Below are 17523 nucleotides of genomic sequence, written 5' to 3' on the forward strand. Positions count from 1 at the left end.
AACAGATACTTTTCAATAATAACACTTCCATGTATCCAGGCCTTACATCCTTCAGTATAATTTTATCATTTTCTTCATAAAGAGTTTGGATACTTCACATTACGTTTATTCTTATGAGTTTTGTTCATATTGTTCAGATCTTCTCGTTTCATTTGCCGTTTCTGTTTCAATGACAAACTTGTTTTTCCTGTTCTTGTAGTATTCCTTTATTCTAATTGTTCTGCACAGTTGATTTACTTGTCTTTAATGAGAATGATTGCTGTGCTTCCCCATTAAGTATATTTGCTGTGTTTTTCTAATGTTCTTCATCAATTTAAAGATGTTTTATTCTATTACTTACAAGGTTTTTTTTTTTCCCTAAACCAATAGTGGGTGTTGAATTTTAAGTGCCAGTTTTAATTTACTGGGATGACTGTGTTTTTTCTTCCTTGTCACTGAAATGAATTAATAGAATCCCTAAAATTGAATAATCTTTGTATTTTGGTGATAAATGCATTGTGTTTATTGTATATTATTATTTTGAGGCTTTGCTATACGTAGTTTACATCTAGACTTATATGTGATATTGGGGCCTATAGTTTTCTATTTTGTGATATATTTGTCTGGCTTTGTATCAGAGATATGACATTGACAGATTTAGTATAAGTTTTCCATTATTTTGTATGCTTCAAAAGCTTTATATAATGAAATAATTATTTGTTTCTTAAATGATTTGTAAAACTTGCCCAATAAAACCATCCGGACCTTGTGTTATTTAGGAAGAAGACAGTGAGTTCTTTCATTACAAGTGTGTGGTTCTTAGATTATTCAAATTTTTATTTCACCCTCGAGTTTTCTAGGTAACTGATCATTGCATCCGTATTTGTCAATATACTGATAAAAGTATCAAGAGTCAAGAGCCTCTCTCTCATCTGTGGTTATAGCCATTTTTCCTACCTGTTTTTTAAAATAGGTTTCTCCTTTTTACTTTGTCAAGGTGGCCAGAGGTGCTAACTTACCAGCCTTTCAATCAGCTCTCACATTTATCAAGTCTACAGATTTTTCTGTCTCACTGGTTTACTTTTGATTCCTTCCGATTTCGTTACATCTACTTTGTTCTGTTCCTGGCCTCTTTAGCGGGACTTTTGTTGTAATTTTCAGTATTTTTTTCTAATTAATGATCAACAGTTTCCCCAGAATAGAATCTTGACCACATCTTAGTCTTTGATGACTTATTCTCACTGACAATTCATTAGCATCACTTAGCTTACTTTTTATATTAGTAGAGTAAGGGCTATATATTATATAAAGCTAAAAATAGTCAAAGGAGAATGGCAAACTGATTTGTTTACCTAGTTAGCCTTTTTTAATGCCTTACAAATATGAAAATTAACACAAGTGAAATCAGACTACACTGCTGTTTTTAACCTTTTTTTAATTTGATTCTATTCACAAATATCTGTCTGAATTATATATTCTACTAGAACAGTTTTATTAGATGCACTGTGCCACCACTTATTCAAATATTTCTTAATCACTGATATATAGATTGTGTCTAATTTTCATTACAACACTAATGTGCTCTTTCACAGGCACACACGCACACACACACACTGAAGACTTAAGGATTTTTCCTACTGGGAAGTGACAACAAAGACAAGAAACAACCAGATCAGTTATGGAAGCAACATGAAAGAAGTCAATATAACACTTTCAAAACTGTATTTCTCTTTCCCTCGGACAGTTTCTAGAAAGGAGAATAGCTTTGCAGAAGAACCCAGATGATGCTGAGTCAACCAAAGCAGCAGACAAGGAACAAGAAGGAAATATTTATTGAGCATCTTCTGAATGCCCAGCACTTTATTAGGTGCTCTCATAGCCATTATCTGATTTATTTGGTTCTTTTGCTAAAAGACCAAACAAACAAACCAACAATACCCTTCAAGTTTAGGTATCCGTGCTCCTGTTCTTAGAATAAGAACCAGGGTCTTAGGAAAGTTGAAATCATGGGGTGCCTGGGTGGCTCAGTTGGTTAAGCGGCTGCCTTTGGCTCAGGTCATGATCTCGGGGTCCATCGGGCTCTCTGCTCAGCAGGGAGTCTGTTTCTCCCTCTCTCTCTCTGCCCCTCCCCACCTCACTAGTGCTCTCTCCCTCTCTCTCTCAAATAAATAAAATCTTAAAAAAAGGAAAAATTAAAATCATGGTGGCAGGATTGAAATTTCCACGTAAGCTGGTCTTTCTCTGAAGACATGTCAACCTAGTATGGAAGGAGGATTTTTTCAATAATTTCAAGTTTACTATATCTACTATGAAAAATTGTCATTTTTCTTTATTTTAAGCCTTGTCTAGGTCCAAATTGCCCAGGCCCAAATTAATGTATGATTCATTACTAATGCCTTAGTAACTGAGAAGGAATTCTGGTTAACTTAATTTTTTGGCTGATAATATACTGATTTTTTCAAAAGATTTTATTTATTTATTTGAGAGAGAGAGAGAAAGCAGGGTCCCAGGACCCTGAGATCATGACCTGAGCTGAAGGCAGCCACTTCACCGACTGAGCCGGCCAGGCGCCCCAATATATTGATTTTTAAAAATAAGATGTCACATATTGGGACTTGGTGGGATGTTTTTATGGCCACATTCTGGAATTTTATGTATGCATATTCTCTGTTAATTTTGCCATGGTTCATGATACATGGCCAACTAAAGAGCTATCACATGAATTCACTTCCAAAGTAAACTTAAGACCGGTTGTAAACATTACCAGGGAGAACATTAGAGCTGGTTTCTATTTCTTTATCGAGTAGTGCACAGTAATATTTACTCAGCATCAGTAGGCAAATGCATAAACTTTGGTCGTCAATCCTTCACAGGCCATGTCAATACAATTGGAACTCCTCCTGTGTAAAATTCCTAGGAGATATTAAACGCTTGGAACTCGTGATAAAAACCAGGTACACAACTGGCATGCTGTGTGAGAGTTATCATGCAACATCGGTGCACAAACACTGGGGAAGCCCGGATTGGGTCTGGAGAAGTCCCCGTGGCCCGTGAAGCCATCACCGACCTTGCTCGCACAGACCCCAATGTCTCCCACCCGGTCACGGAGGAACGTCTCTCCTCTGCTTACTAAGTCAGAAACAGTCTTTCCCTCCACTCCATGCCCTTATTCCTCCCCTTTAGAAAAAGTCCACAAAATACACACAGAAACTTTACCATTAACAAAACTCTATTTCCTGACTGAATTGTCTAGCACGGTGCCTGGCACATAGTAGATATTCCTTTAATACTTTGGACCTTTTTGTGAAAGTTGAGGATAATTATTTCATTGCATTTTTATTTTCTTTAAGATTTTATTTATTTATTTGAGAGAGAGATAGCAAGAGAGAGCATGATCGGGAAGGGAGAGGCAGGGTCCCTGCTGAGCAGGGAGCCCGATGTGGTACTCGATGCCAGGACCCTGGGACCATGACCTGAGCTGAAGACAGACGCGTCACTGACTGAACCCCCCAGGCGCCCGCGTTGCATTTTTAAACCGAGAAAGCTGCTAACGTGAATCTCTGTCTTTAACGTTCCTCTCCATCCTGCCCCTGTTACCTTTGTCTGTCTTGCCCAGTTTACTATTTTAAAAATTTTCCTACTTTCTCTGTTGCCAACGGCCACCAACTGATTCTCCGCTAGGGCGTTCATCTTCCAACACTGCCTAACTTCGGGCAAATCTAGATAACAAATATCACTTACAGTGCCCTCATAATTTTCCTTCCACAAATTGCAAGCCCCATTTATATGTACAACTTTTCCATATGCTTTTCTTCTTTATAGCCTGGGGTTATAAAGAACGGGCAACATACAGTATCCCCCTCACAGCTCTAGAGGCAGAAAAGTCAGCTTTTGCTCCCCTACCTGCTTCTCTCTCTTGCCTCCCCCTTACCTTTGTCTCCCTGCTGCCTTCCCTGAGCCAGGACCCGCTGGTACCTGAGGCCTCCAGGGTCAAGGGTCAGGAACAGCAGCTCTGACCTTGCCCAGCAGTGAACTCTGGAAATTTCTACTGAAAAGTCTCAACCAAGGTGAGATGTTCATTCCAATCCACCTGTGACTTTCAGGAAGGCAGAAATCTTGAACCCTCAATAACTTCTAGGCTCTTCTTTTCTGGATCAGGTAGGCTCCAGTGTTGCAGATTTAAAACCAGAAAGGCATTGAAAAGAAGAAAAGTGAATTCAGATGTCAACTCTATTTTTCAATCACTTTGTACTCTTTTACACTTCTTGTCTCTGTCCCAGAGACGAGAACGTATTTGTAAATGCAGTGAAACCACTGAAATCCATTTCTCACAGAACGCAAATTCACTCCAGGACAGAACTTTCTGGAAGTGAATGGAACAAGAAGAAAAATAAATAGTAGGAGATTAGATGCAGATTCAATTAACTTCAGATCAAGTGTAAGTTACTGTCGTTTATAAAATGCTAGTCCAAGGCCTTTCGTTTGTTCTCCAAGTTATTTATTGAGCGCTTAACATAATGCCAGGCTAAGCCTTCTGGGCAAAGAAAGAGGAGTCCAGCACAGTCCCCACACTCAGGGAGCTCACAGTGTAGCGAGAAAGACGGCTGTGCAAGCAGATAATTACAACATCATGTGCAACAGTACAAGGATGTACCGGCTCGCTTGAGAGCGTGAAGGTGCTGGCGGCACCTGATGTGAGCCAGAGAGGGTATCAAAGGAAGGCTCCCAGAGCAGACGTTTCGATCCAATCTAGAAGGATAACAGGGCCAACATAGTGAAGGTTAGATGTGGGAAGGGAAGGGGAAGGAATAGAGGGCCGACAAGTATAAGACAGCATGGTAGCCCCCAGTGGCAGGGAAGGGGATGAGATGGCTGGAAGAGAATCTAGCCCTGGAGGGAAGATGTCTAGTCTTGGAGGGACGATGTGTCGTGCTAAACACATGAAACTTTACCTCCCCAGAAACTGATTTTGAAATTTTACCCTTTGGAATTAGAGATTAATTATAATAAGAGGAAAAATAATCTAATAGGTAACCCTCATTGGGCAGTTATCAAATGCCAGGAACGGCTTTAAGTATTTCCCATCTATTCATATTTAATCCTTAAAACACCCCTGTGAAGTCGGAATTATTATTATCCTCACACTTTATACGTAAGGAAATGGAGACTCAGAGTCTCCGCTAGAATGACTGGAGGCAGAGGAACAGAAGAGGGGAACCTCTTTATACAGCAGGTTTGCTGATGAGCGTCCCTTGAACCAAGTATCGCTTTGCTCAGAAAACACACGAAGGACCGGGACACATCGATGGCGGAGGAGAGAAAGTTGGCAGAGCTAGAAGAGTCCTCTGCTTTTCTGGATTGTGAGCCCCTCCCTCACCCTGTTTTCAGACAGAATACAAGGAGCAGGGAGAAGGGAAGGGACCTGTGCCGGGCCCTGCCTCTTCTAGCATTGCTGGGGTGGGGGGGGGGGAGAGTGGGGGAGGGCTGGAAGCTCTTGCAACACATTTATTCATGTAATACAACAACCCTGACAGAACCACTACTGCTTCCTGAGTTGAGGATGCAAGGGCGCCAAGAGGTTAAGGAACCTTCCGGACACACAGTCAGAGGCCGAACGCGGATTTGAATCCAGATATCTACATCCCTATTCAGGCTTCCTCTTACTTGACGTGATAGGACATGCCCGTCTCATCACTCAATTGTTCTCAACATCCTTCCTCTACTTGGCTTTCCATCCACCTCCTCCTGCTCATTCTCCTCCTGCCTTTCTGGCTGTTCCAGCTCATTCTCCTTTCTGGGTTCCTGCTTTTTGTCTCCCTGACTTCCAAGAGTTGGAGTGCCTCAGAGATCAGTCCTTGGACCTACTTTCTACACGCAGCTCGTAGATGATCTCACCCAATTTTACAGCTTCAATATCATCCCAAGGCAGAGAGATTTCCAGATGCCCAGATCTTATCTCCTGCTTGGAACTCTCTCCGGGAATTTCAGCTCGTGGACCCAACTGTCCACTCAGCCTCTCCGTGTGGCTATCTACTGGGCATCTCAAAATCAGCATGCCGGCAGCAGAGCTCCTGCTCTTCCCCAAATTTGCTCTTCCCCATCTCAGCGAATAGCAGTTCTATTCTTCTAGTTGCCCAGGCCAGAAAACTGGATGTCATCCTTGACTCCTCATTTTTTCTCTCATGATGCATCCAGTACATCCAGTACAGATATCCGCTCTTCACCACCCCTGGTCCACCACTGCTCCCTCTTGTCCAGAAGGTGCAATGGTTTCTGACTGGTCTCCCTACTTCGCCCCGTGAGCTGTCTGCGGACCAGAGTGAGGTCAGGGGTGAGTGAAGCCCTGCCTCCAATGCAACATTGCAGGAGCATCAAAAAACTCAGGAATCAAAGCAAGTGGTGTTTTCATGCCATATTTTTTCAAATCAGAATCCATGCCAAAAATATCCTAATGAACAAAATCACAAACTCTTTCATGAAAACAGGACAAGAGTATTGGCATCACTCCCCCTCCACCCCGGCCCTGCCCCACCTCCCTTCGGTGTTAGAGGGATCCCGTTAAACACCTTGTTGATCCTCTGGCCTCCCATCTCAGAGCAAAAACCAAAGTCCTCACCGTGACCTGCAAGATCCTTTATGGCCTGGGCCACCATTATCTCTCTGATAACGCCCACTTCTGACCTCATTCCCTCAACCCCATCCCCTCCACACAGGCCTGCTCCCTCTTCCATCAGGAAGCTCCCACCTCAGGGCCCTCATGCTTGCCGGCTCTTTGCCCAGAATGGTCTCCTCCAGACACACCCCTTACGGCACCAGGTCTCCTCACAAATCCACCCCATCGGGATCACACTACCATTTCACTCCCTCCACCCACCCACACACTTCGTATTCCTTATCTCTTTATTTTTTTTCTCCTCAGAAACTATCCTTAGCACCTGCATATTTCACTTGTTTATGGTTCTCTCACCCACTAGAAAACTCTGTGAGATTTTTGAGGGAGGGGGATTTGTTTTGTTCTCTGTTTTCCTAGTGTCAAAAAATTCTTGAATGACAGTAGGTACTCAGTACCTTTCTTAATGGCTAAGTGATACTTACTGAGAAGTATACTCATATACTTAGTACTCGTGAGCGTTCTCCTTTGGCGCCAATGTTCCTAATGCCTACTTTGTATCAGTTTTGAGTCCTATTGCCTCCATAAATTACCCTGGGAACTACTCTTCCAAAATGCAGTGGTCTGGGATCTGAACAATTATGGGATATTAAATTAGAAAATGTATTGCACAATCTTTCTTCCAAACTGACCAAATTTAAGAGATGTTTGACTTGCTTAAGAAAAATATTTATCTGGGATCCAAGTTCATCCTTCAGATTAGATCAGTGTTGGGAGAAATGAACATTGAAGATGAGGTGTCTCTTGTAGCAAATCCTGAATTTTATTTCTATGCCCTGATTCCTAAGGACTTGACGCTATGTCAAGATGTTATAGAGATTTTCTCAACAATGTCCGAGTGAGTTTCTGTGATCCAAAGACCTTTCTGACGTAAAAGTGTCTTCAGTTACCTTTACTAATCATTAACCAAAACTGAAGGTAGGCCTTGCAAATAAAACTTGTTATTTCGCCATGAACTGTTATGTTTTGATGGAAAAGATGAAGCTCAGCAAAGAGCAAATCTACAACTTGGCCAAAAGACAATAGACTTTGCCTTCAAACATCTGGAAGACACACGACGGCCAACATGACTAATCTCACCAGACTCCAGTCCACTGGTGGCCTCCCTGCTTTTGCAGGTTAAATCCAGTACGGGGGCAGGGGGGGGGCGGGGTGAGGATGTCCTGTTGAAAAGACAATTTTAGCAACATTTGGGGAAAGTGCAAGAGTTACACTTTGTCCTACAGGCTAGTTTTCTTTGGAAATCTTCCAAATGTCTTTCATAGTTTTATTTTTTTAGGAGGATTTATATTTTCACAGAGCTGTCTAGAACTGTAGTCAGCAACCAGTTAGCCTTATAAGCTGAATACAGGTTTCCTTTCACCCCTACCCTGTAGCATCCATAGAAAGAGGATTTACACTATAAAGTTTTCAGTAAAGCTCCATGTCCTAAACTGGATGCTACATGTGTATCAAATCCCCAATATCTGGAAAATAGTTTCAAATTTGTCTTAGCCAAGATATAAAGTTAGGATTAGAAAAAAAGAAAGAAAGAAAGAAAAAAAATCACTGCCTTTTGCCAAGGACAGCAACAGAAACTGATACGTTAACTTGATAGATGTGCCTTAAAACAGGGCAGGAGGGATGAAGCTGATTTGCACACAGTTCTGACTTAATACTACCTGAGAGAATGAATGAGTAAAAACGGAACTGGCCGGGGTTAGAAACAGGCAAGAATTACTAGAACTATCAAGGGCAGGAATGGCAATGCTTACATGTGAGGCATGAAATTACTCTGTCCCTATAACAACTGATGAACAGTCTCTCTGAAATTTTTTTCTCTTGTTCTCTGTATTTTATTGGAAGTCTTACTTTCTAGACAATGCTAGACGCTGCTTGTCTATGAGTTTGTCTATTAGTTATTACCTTAATAGAATATGTTGAATCTTTTATTGACACGATCACCTCTGCTTTACTTTTCACCCGATTTTTTACGCGTTTCCCATACTAGTAATGGCCCATTCATCTGACTCTTTAAATGACCACCTAAAGTAGTGTAGGACAGCTCAATGCACAGCACAGAAAAGTCTTAAAAGGGTCTCCGTTGAAAAGGCATTCAATCTGCATGTGATTCAAATCACTGGGAAACACCCTCCTTTGGTCTTGGTTGGCAGAGCCCAGTGGGCAGGGTGAAAGCCCAGCACAGAACCTTCCTGAGCCCTGACACTTAAGCAAGCAGGTCAGTGTAAGCCCCTCTGTGCATGGGAACCTGCAGCGCACCCATGCCACCGCAGCCTGGACCATTCAGGATGGCCACACCCTTGCCCTGTCAACCTCTAACTGGGAGCAATTATCACATTTGCAGTGGGGTTCAAATTATGTCCCCAAATAAAAAGTACAGATGACAAAATGCTGAAATTGCATCTTCATATCTGCATAAGCATGGAGATGTGTAAACTTTTAGAATTTCTTATATTTTTTTGCAAAGGGCTTCCTGTCCTCTCCCGAGTGGTCTAAGTGATAGATGATCCAGGTGCTAGTAGACACCACTTAAAAAAAAATCTATTGTTCTTGTTTTGTTAAAACCAATATGACACCTTTATTACACAGACTAGTTTGCATGACTCCTATATATCTGACACCAGCACAGTCTATTCTAGAAATTTATCTTTGGAGATTAAGTAGATAAATATTTTAGGTAACACCTTGAGTAGATAGATAAAGCTCAGTCTCTCAGGATTTTAATACTTTATCCTAGTTGGTTTGATTTAGGAACCATGTTCTCTTCCCGCATCTGCAAGGACCATTCTGCATATTTTTAATTGACATGAGCTAATTTGTTTTGAGCATTTGGTGACATTCTAAAATAATTGGATTGAGATTTACTGATCTGTGTTCTAATTGGAGAAGGGGTATTATTCATTTGTGACTTCTAAATCCCAACTAAAATGGAACCTTTTTCAAAAAAAAAACCTCTTTTTTAATGAGGACATTTCACCAGCCGTGTTTGTGTGTGGCTGTTCATTGCTCTAACCTTAATGACTTATTTATAGAGAATGTTTCCTAAAGATGTCCTTCATGAGAAGGACAAGTTTGGCAACAGTAATTTACTTAATTTATCTTAAATTTGGTTTCAGTGAGCAACCCTAATTAACCTGATTTTTTGCTGATAATCACTCTCAATGGAATCAAATCACAAATCCGGGGATGGATTGAGCGGCACCCAGAAGGAAGCAGCTCTCCGCGCACTGGTCCAGCGCACAGGATATAGCTTGGTCCAGGTAGGAACTTCTTGTGACATCTGCTGAGATCCAGCACTGAATTCACTGAATGGTGGGAATATTCGTGGTCCTAAGATGCAAAATGTGAAAGGTCAGCTGTGTAACTCTTGATGAATGTTCTTCCCCGGGGTGGGGGTGGGGGGCACAGGGGTGGAGGAGAAGTCACATCATTTCAGTGTTGTGGGTGACGCCGCAGAGGATGTTCTTTCTACCTGGGGTTATCAGCTTCACCTTACTGGTCATTTGAAAGCAGAATCTGTGTTCACGTCATAGAGACTATTTATTGTAGCTTAAAAAAAAAAAAAAAAAAAAACCACTTTGGTACATGAAAAGGCAATTGGAATTTACTACCCAAAGCTTTCTGTGAAGTAGAACCATGCTAGTGTTTCAAGAATCAGCAGAGAGCAAACTGTCCCTGAACTAGCCTTAGTTTCCAGAGAGATGTCTCACTTCAGATGCAGGAAGACGTCTGGATGCGGGGTCCCAGGACTGATCCTTTGGTCACTGTTGCTATTCCATGATGTTCTCTCACAATACCTCCCCCGCCAAGTCTAGGATCTGTAAGAATTTCTCTCCATGTTCAGCATTTTTAAAAAGGAAAAAGAAAAAGCCCGAAAACTGACTTCCTAGATGTCGGTTAAGAATTATCTATATGTTATTGCTGTTTCTGTGAAAGCCTCCTTTAGAGAGGTTAGGACACATGGAAAAGAAAGCTAGTACTAGGCATATTAACGATCTTACTTGAAGAAATAATGTTGCCCTTTTTACAGTAAGACAAAGTATTTTAATTCCCAGCTGTAGTCTTTCACCCACATACTTTTCAAACTTAACCAAACCCATATGCTATTACAAATACAAATTTCATTTGGATAACAATAAAACATACAGCATCCTTTTATTTCATATCCCTTTGTCAGATTGTTACAAAGGGTACTACATTTAGTTATGTTAGAAATGTTACCAAAATACTTAAACTTTTTTTCTTTTAACCTTCTTTGTATCTGAAACACTCATGCAAACAGTGGTAGTAGAAAGCAATTTAAACTTAAACCCTTTTGAAAAGGAATTTATTAATATTTATACATAAGGATGTTTGCCTTCTGGAAATCAATCTGTAATGGTTCAAAATATAATGATAGGAATACATATAAACCAGTCTAGCATGGCATTATTTTTGAAACCTCAATATCACAAACCTAAGTGTATAAAAGAAAATTATTAAGTAAACTATGAATATCTAATCATTACATTCAACAAGAACTTTATGAGAATTAACCACAAAACAATGTAAATTGTTCGATTTTATTCAAAACACTAGTTCTTCCTTTCCCCCCAAATGAAATTCAGGGCAAGTCTGATGGCTTTTTTGGTAACTTTTAGGTAATAAAAAAAAATCTTCCACTAAATAATAATATGTCTAGTGCACTGTAATAAAAACTTCAAAGTTACAGCTATTTCCTTTCCCAAGTATGTCAGGTTAGATGGTGATTTCTATGTTCTTTTACGCTTTCAGAAGCATAATTTCCCATGCCAGTCTGCTAACTATGCTTTCTGACTCTGAGCTGAGGCAGAAGGAAGGGATCAAAGCAAAGGAGAAGGGGCAGAGTGTGCCTGACCCAGGATGTCAGCCCTGGGCTCTCTGGGCCCAGCAGGTAGGCAGGATCATCAGAGACATCCTTAATTCCATTGTTAGGCATCTCTCACCTGGCTTCACTCTCCTCTAGCACCACTTTCCTGGGCCTCCGACTCCTTCTGCAGAGCTCTTTTGGACACTGTAAGCAGCCCTCCTGGGGAAGAGGGAAGATAACCCCTGATTCCTCCATGTGGCCAAACTCTAGTCCCCTGAAAGTACTCACACATTCTCTGACCGGTAAAACCTGGAGGGACGGCGGCCACAAAGCAACCACCTCTCCTCACCAACATCAAAGCAGGAGAACCCACTGCTCTCACCGTTACGTATTTCAGGAATGAGTTAGACCCACCGGCCTAGTGTGTTCCCAAACACAGGGGATGCATAGCAAGCTCTCTGAGTGCTTTCCTTATTTTACCCTGCCTCAGGTAAATTGAGATGCACCTCACAATTCCTCTCACTTGGGGGAGATGAGAATCCACAACTCACCATCAGTCGTCTCCAAATATCTCTGAATGGACTCCAAAACCCCCTCTCAGACTCCCTTACTGCTTTCCTAAACTCAGGGATGGGGAGCGGGAAGGAGGTGTACTGTCAAGAATGTAAAACCGCTTCTTGCTACCGCCTCATCCTGCTTGGTGGTCCAGTGACTTGATTTCATATCCAAGCCAGGGGCCAAAATGAGTCCCATTCATCTTAAAATCCTGGTGCAAATTAAACAGCATTCAGTCATTAAGTAATCATTTTCAAAAATTCTGCAGCACAGAAGATTGTAACATATTATTACAGCTATGTAAAAAGTTTCACAGATAGTATATTTTTCAAAGACTCAAATAGTGATGGAGATAATTTTACAAACCTAATGCTAGGATTTAAGAACATCTGCAGTATAAAGGAAAAGAAACCAATAGGGCTACTTTACTTTCATAATTAAAAATCTTTCCCAATAAAATAACTAAAAATATATGGCCGATCAGCATATTACTTTCAACTTATATGTTCAGTTACATACAGAAAATGTCAATAATGAAACCTCAAGTTAATAGCAACTAAATAACAGTAAACATTTAGTGGGCACTTCTATTCTAGCTGCTTTGTATAAATACATTCATTTAATCCTTACAACAACACTATGATCATCTCCAGTTTCCAGATAAGAAAAACAAGGCACAAGAAGGTTAGGTACCTTGCCCACGATCATATAGGCTATAATTCCACTGCTATTGGTCAGAATTTCTGGCAAGATTTACAGAACTAAGAGCTGTTATAATAATATCTTTATGACTGCAATTTTAGAGATTAGCATGATAGGGCATACAAAACTATTTTGTTGAGCTTAAACTCTGTAACATGATTCACTTTGAGTAGTACTATTTGTTAGCAGAACGACTAATTGGGGCAGAAATTCTTCCATAATGTAAAAACCTAGAATTCTAAAACCCAGCTATCCAGATCTAAAGCCTCTAATTAAGGTCTAAATACATAGACAACTCGGTTCAAGCATTTTGAATGCATTGGAAAATCCCTCCTGATTTTGGTTGCAAAGTATATGAAGTCACCCAAGACTTCAAATGGGAGACCTGTGGTTTAATATCCTCCTTGCCACATACAAGTGGTATGACCTTCAGCATGTCCTTAACCACTCTTGGTCTTAATTTGCCGAATACCGGCTAGGTCCTGCTCCCACTCGGCTAGTCACGATGTTGCAATCCTGGGATCTGCCCAATCTAGTCACTGGTCAGCAGCCCAGATTAACTGGCTGGAAAAGGAGAACAGCACGTTGGAGGCACAGCCTCAGCACTTTGGGACTTAGGGGAGACTCTTCAGTCTTCTCCATACTTCAGCCTTCAAAAAGAGGGCAACATCGGGTTTCCTTTTACAAAAAATTAAGATAAAGAAATAGCTTAATACAATTCTGGGAGCATACCCATAAAAGGACCATTTAAAATTTGATGGTATTTGCTAAATTCGGTTTTGAAGGATTTCTTTTGTTGGATCTTTGTAGCCTCCGAGATTGAACGTTGAATACTTGCAAAAGGAGAGCTCAAAAACCAGAGAGTGACTAATCTGTGCTCTGTTATCACTAGCAGGACAAATACAGCCGTCAAAAATAGAATTTTGCAGGTTACTTAATAACGTGAGCCAGTCTTTTATATCCCAACTGATGCAATACTTTGTGCCTGTGAGCCTTTGAATTATTGTAAAAAAAAAAAAAGAGATCACAAAGTACATCTTTGGTTATTGATGGCTGGAAATTTCGTCAAAATACCTTGGAGAATAAAGGAAAGTTAATGCCATACCCTGCATTTAGTAGACGTTCAATAAATATTGATAAAAATGTGTAACATTGACAAGTTAAACTTTCAACTTCACACTTGTGTTAGCGCCACATAGAAATATTTTGGAAGGAAGTATGCTGCAACGTTGTTACTTTTGTCAACAGTCTTTGCCTCCAGACAATGGAATTATGTGTGGTGTTTTTTTACCCCCTTTTTCATTCTTAACTGAACTTGCCAGATTTCCTAAAGCAAGTATATTTTTGAGAGTCAAAGAAAAAAAAAAATCAGATCATGCTGACCCTTTCTTCAAGAATGCTTTAATGATGTGGGTCATAAACTCTGACCTATGATGATCCTTCCATCTGGAATTTTCTCCTTAATGCCAGAAAAATACATATTCATAGATGAGCATTTTCAGCCAACTTCCCACCCAACGTGTGATTAGGTTACGTCCATTTTGATTCTAGTAAAGCTAAAACTAAAAATATATTTAATAAAGATCACCCTCAAGTAGTCCAAATGTTTTTAGAAGTAGGATACTTTATCATATATTTTAAAATACTTATATTTATCATGTATTTTCCATACTTAAATATTATTTTTAAATAATTCAAAATATGGTATTAGCACTGTTGTCCAATTGCCCTGATAATCTATTTTCTAAAAATCATCAGGACACACATTTTTATAAATTATGACAGTCCCAATGCTTTCTTAATCCAGCGGTTGTCTTTAGTATGCATAAAGGATTTTTTGCTTTTCTGTTTTGTTTCCTTAGTCCTTCTTATTGAACACAGTGTATTATGGAAGGTCTTGGAATTATAGAAGTAGAAATGTAGCGTCTGACCTAAAATGCATATAAAATTGTTGCGATGAAAGTGAGTTCATCCAAAAGTAAAAAGGTAACATAAGACCCATTGAGTGAACAATGCAGCTGTGGGTGCTTCCTTTCTGTATGGAGCTATCAAACGGACCATACCCTGACCTAATGAGTGGGGAGAAATACTTAGACATAAGGATGTTCATCATCGTGGAATTTATAATGTCAAAAAATAGATCTATCCTAAATGTCCAATAAAATATGACTGGTCACAAAAAAATAGGGTCACCCTTCTATTTCCCAATTATATAGTCATGTAGAATTAGGATTTCAAAGAAAGACATGGAGAGATGTCCAAACATGGTTGTTGACCTAAAAATGAGAGTGCAAAGCTGTATATAGCTTCCAAATAATATTCTGAGAAATTCTCTACACACAGTAAAAATACTGGAAAATAACAAAATGTGATCTCTGATTAGAGTAAGTTTTTCTTGCTTGATGCTCTTTTCTTCCAAACTTTCTATAATGAGTGTGGACTATTTTTATGATAAGGGAAAAAAAAAAATCTCATGAAGTGGAAAAATGTTCTAAGCAGCATTCAGTCAGCAGTCAACAAATTGGGAAATTTTCATGGAGAAAACCTCATTGTTAAAGGTTTCCTTTAATAATATTTATAATATTTATATTTATATATTATATTATATGTATTATAATTATTATTATAATAATAGTAACCATTATTAAAGGTACAGGATAGGTCCCTGGGTTCATTAGGCTGGTCTTTCAAATCTTTGTAATGTTTGAAATTTGCTTAATATTGATATCGTCCAACCCTTTCATTTCGCAGTCAGAAAACAAGCCCCAGAATTCTACAGTTCAGTAGAGACATGAGCCAGAGGTCAACCAACTGAGCCAAGACTCAACTTTGGCTACCGCCTGTTTTAGTTATGATTTTTTAGATTTTTAGATTTTTAAAGAGTTGTCTTTTAACAAGCCAAAAATATCAACTACCTGGCCCTTTCCAGAAAAAGTTTGCTGACCTCAACTCTAACGCTTACTCTGGCACTCTGTGTGAGAAGCGAATCCACAGTTTTTAAAGAAAATTCCCCATAGCATAAATGAGTGTTTAAACTTCCTTAAGAGAAGCGGGCACACCCTCTGTCTTACCCACCCCAGCCAGCTCCCGCCTGAGCCTCATTCGCTCATTCATTCATTGACTCCACAAAGAGGGCCACGTTTCCTGCCTTCGTGAAGGTTATCCTCGAGGGGAGGCAGAAAATAATCAAGTAAGGAAACCAAAAAATTGCAGATCGTGGTAAGTGCCAAGAGTATCATAAACCGGGTGGTGTGACAGAGCAGAGCAGGGGACCCTCTTCAAGCAAGAGGACACTGCAGCTGGAACTTGGAGGGTGAGCCCAAAACAGAGCCGTGCCAGGAGCCAGGGACAAAACAGCATCCGTGGCAGACGGGGCCACAGCACTTTTGAACGGCAAAGACATTAGTGTGTCTTAATTCCAAAGACCCAGGAAGATTGTACCAGATAAAGAGAAGAAATAAGTGGGCTCCCTCCTTCCCTTCCTCTATTAATCAACCTTGAGGCTGGGTTCCTGGGAACGGTTCCCTCAAACTAGGAATAACACGCAGCTTCATTCCCACCCTTCAAGCTTTGCTCGCTGTGCCTGTTCTCTGATGTGGGATTTCAGTACCACCACATATTTTCATGCTAATTCGCTCATCTCCTCAACAAAGATGTGCAAGTCAGAAGGCAGAAAGGATGGGGCTAGAGCCACTCACCTGGGATAAGGACACCATCCTTCCCCTAGAGGTGCCCCAGATTAACTCATCTCTCCGGGTTTGTCCTGCCTTAATCTTACTTGGGTAGTCAAGTTGCAATTTTTTTTCTTATGAATAATGCAAAGAAAATAAGCAACTTAGGATCCCCGTGTTTACCACCGGCTTCGTCTAGATGAGCACAGGGAGAAGCAGATGGAAGAACACTGTGGCGCTGACATTCTTTTCCAACCACCGCACGAAAATCCTAGGGACAGAAATAGGAATTCGACTTCATGATAAAATATAGCTCCCAGGTCCTACTTTTTCTTCCATTGCCTGGTACCACCTGCTCACGTCCCTGCCATCCAAGGACTTAAGTCATTCACCAAGTGTGTTAATACTAATTCTTTAAATGGGTAGACTGAGCAGGAGAACAGGATGGGGCCCGTAGGTCACAGACACGTGTTTCCCTGAGCTTATCACCCCAGCCACCCACAGACCAGCTTGAAAACTCCTCAGAGGGCTTTGCTTTTACTAGCCAGAAATGCCAAAGCATGGGGTGGAAGACTCCAAATGAAGGAACAGCTCTGTGAATCTTTCTGTGGAAAATGTATGCCTGTATGCCTGACAGGTGACGGATGGAAACTTCAGGATGCCAAGAAATGGAAATGGATTCCCGAAGCTGTTTTGAAACGGCCATGAAGTTGTCCTCTAATAGCCTAATAGAGAATTGGTTATACACGAGCTCTTCAACTGACGGTTCAAAATCTTTGCAAGCTACGCCTGAGAGTGTTTCCCCTTTAACAAGAAGCACGTGGGGTTTTCCATTTAAAAACAGGTGTGAATTTCACGACTTAAAGATGCAGAAACATGGACAGCTCTTTGGGACTGTGGACTTTGCCTGCGGGCAACTTCAGCATTTCTTAAGTTGTCACCTGTTTAATACTGATCAAAAGAAGGAGTATTATCCAAATAAGTAGAAAATGCAGAACCAAAAATAAGTGACTCTTCATCTTCAGAACTCAAAACTTTAGCAGGAGATTCAAAGGCAGCTATCTAACATAGGCAAGGACTAAAACAGTGAGACCACAATACCATACCATCATGAATTT

The 17523-nt window shown here is 40.5% G+C and overlaps 1 protein-coding gene across 2 annotated transcripts in view; it reads left to right on the top strand.

The window, feature by feature from the left end:
• Window positions 1-17523, top strand: part of A1CF (APOBEC1 complementation factor) — a 77641-nt gene that overhangs the window by 13049 nt on the left and 47069 nt on the right. For both annotated transcript variants that reach the window (XM_027596760.2, XM_027596761.2), the window contains exon 2: window positions 9766-9909. In XM_027596760.2, the coding sequence (XP_027452561.1) occupies window positions 9811-9909 (99 nt within the window). In that variant the 5' untranslated portion in view covers window positions 9766-9810. The remainder of the gene's footprint in view (window positions 1-9765; window positions 9910-17523) is intronic.

Source organism: Zalophus californianus, chromosome 15, assembly GCF_009762305.2.
Source record: "Zalophus californianus isolate mZalCal1 chromosome 15, mZalCal1.pri.v2, whole genome shotgun sequence".
Lineage (NCBI taxonomy): Eukaryota > Metazoa > Chordata > Mammalia > Carnivora > Otariidae > Zalophus > Zalophus californianus.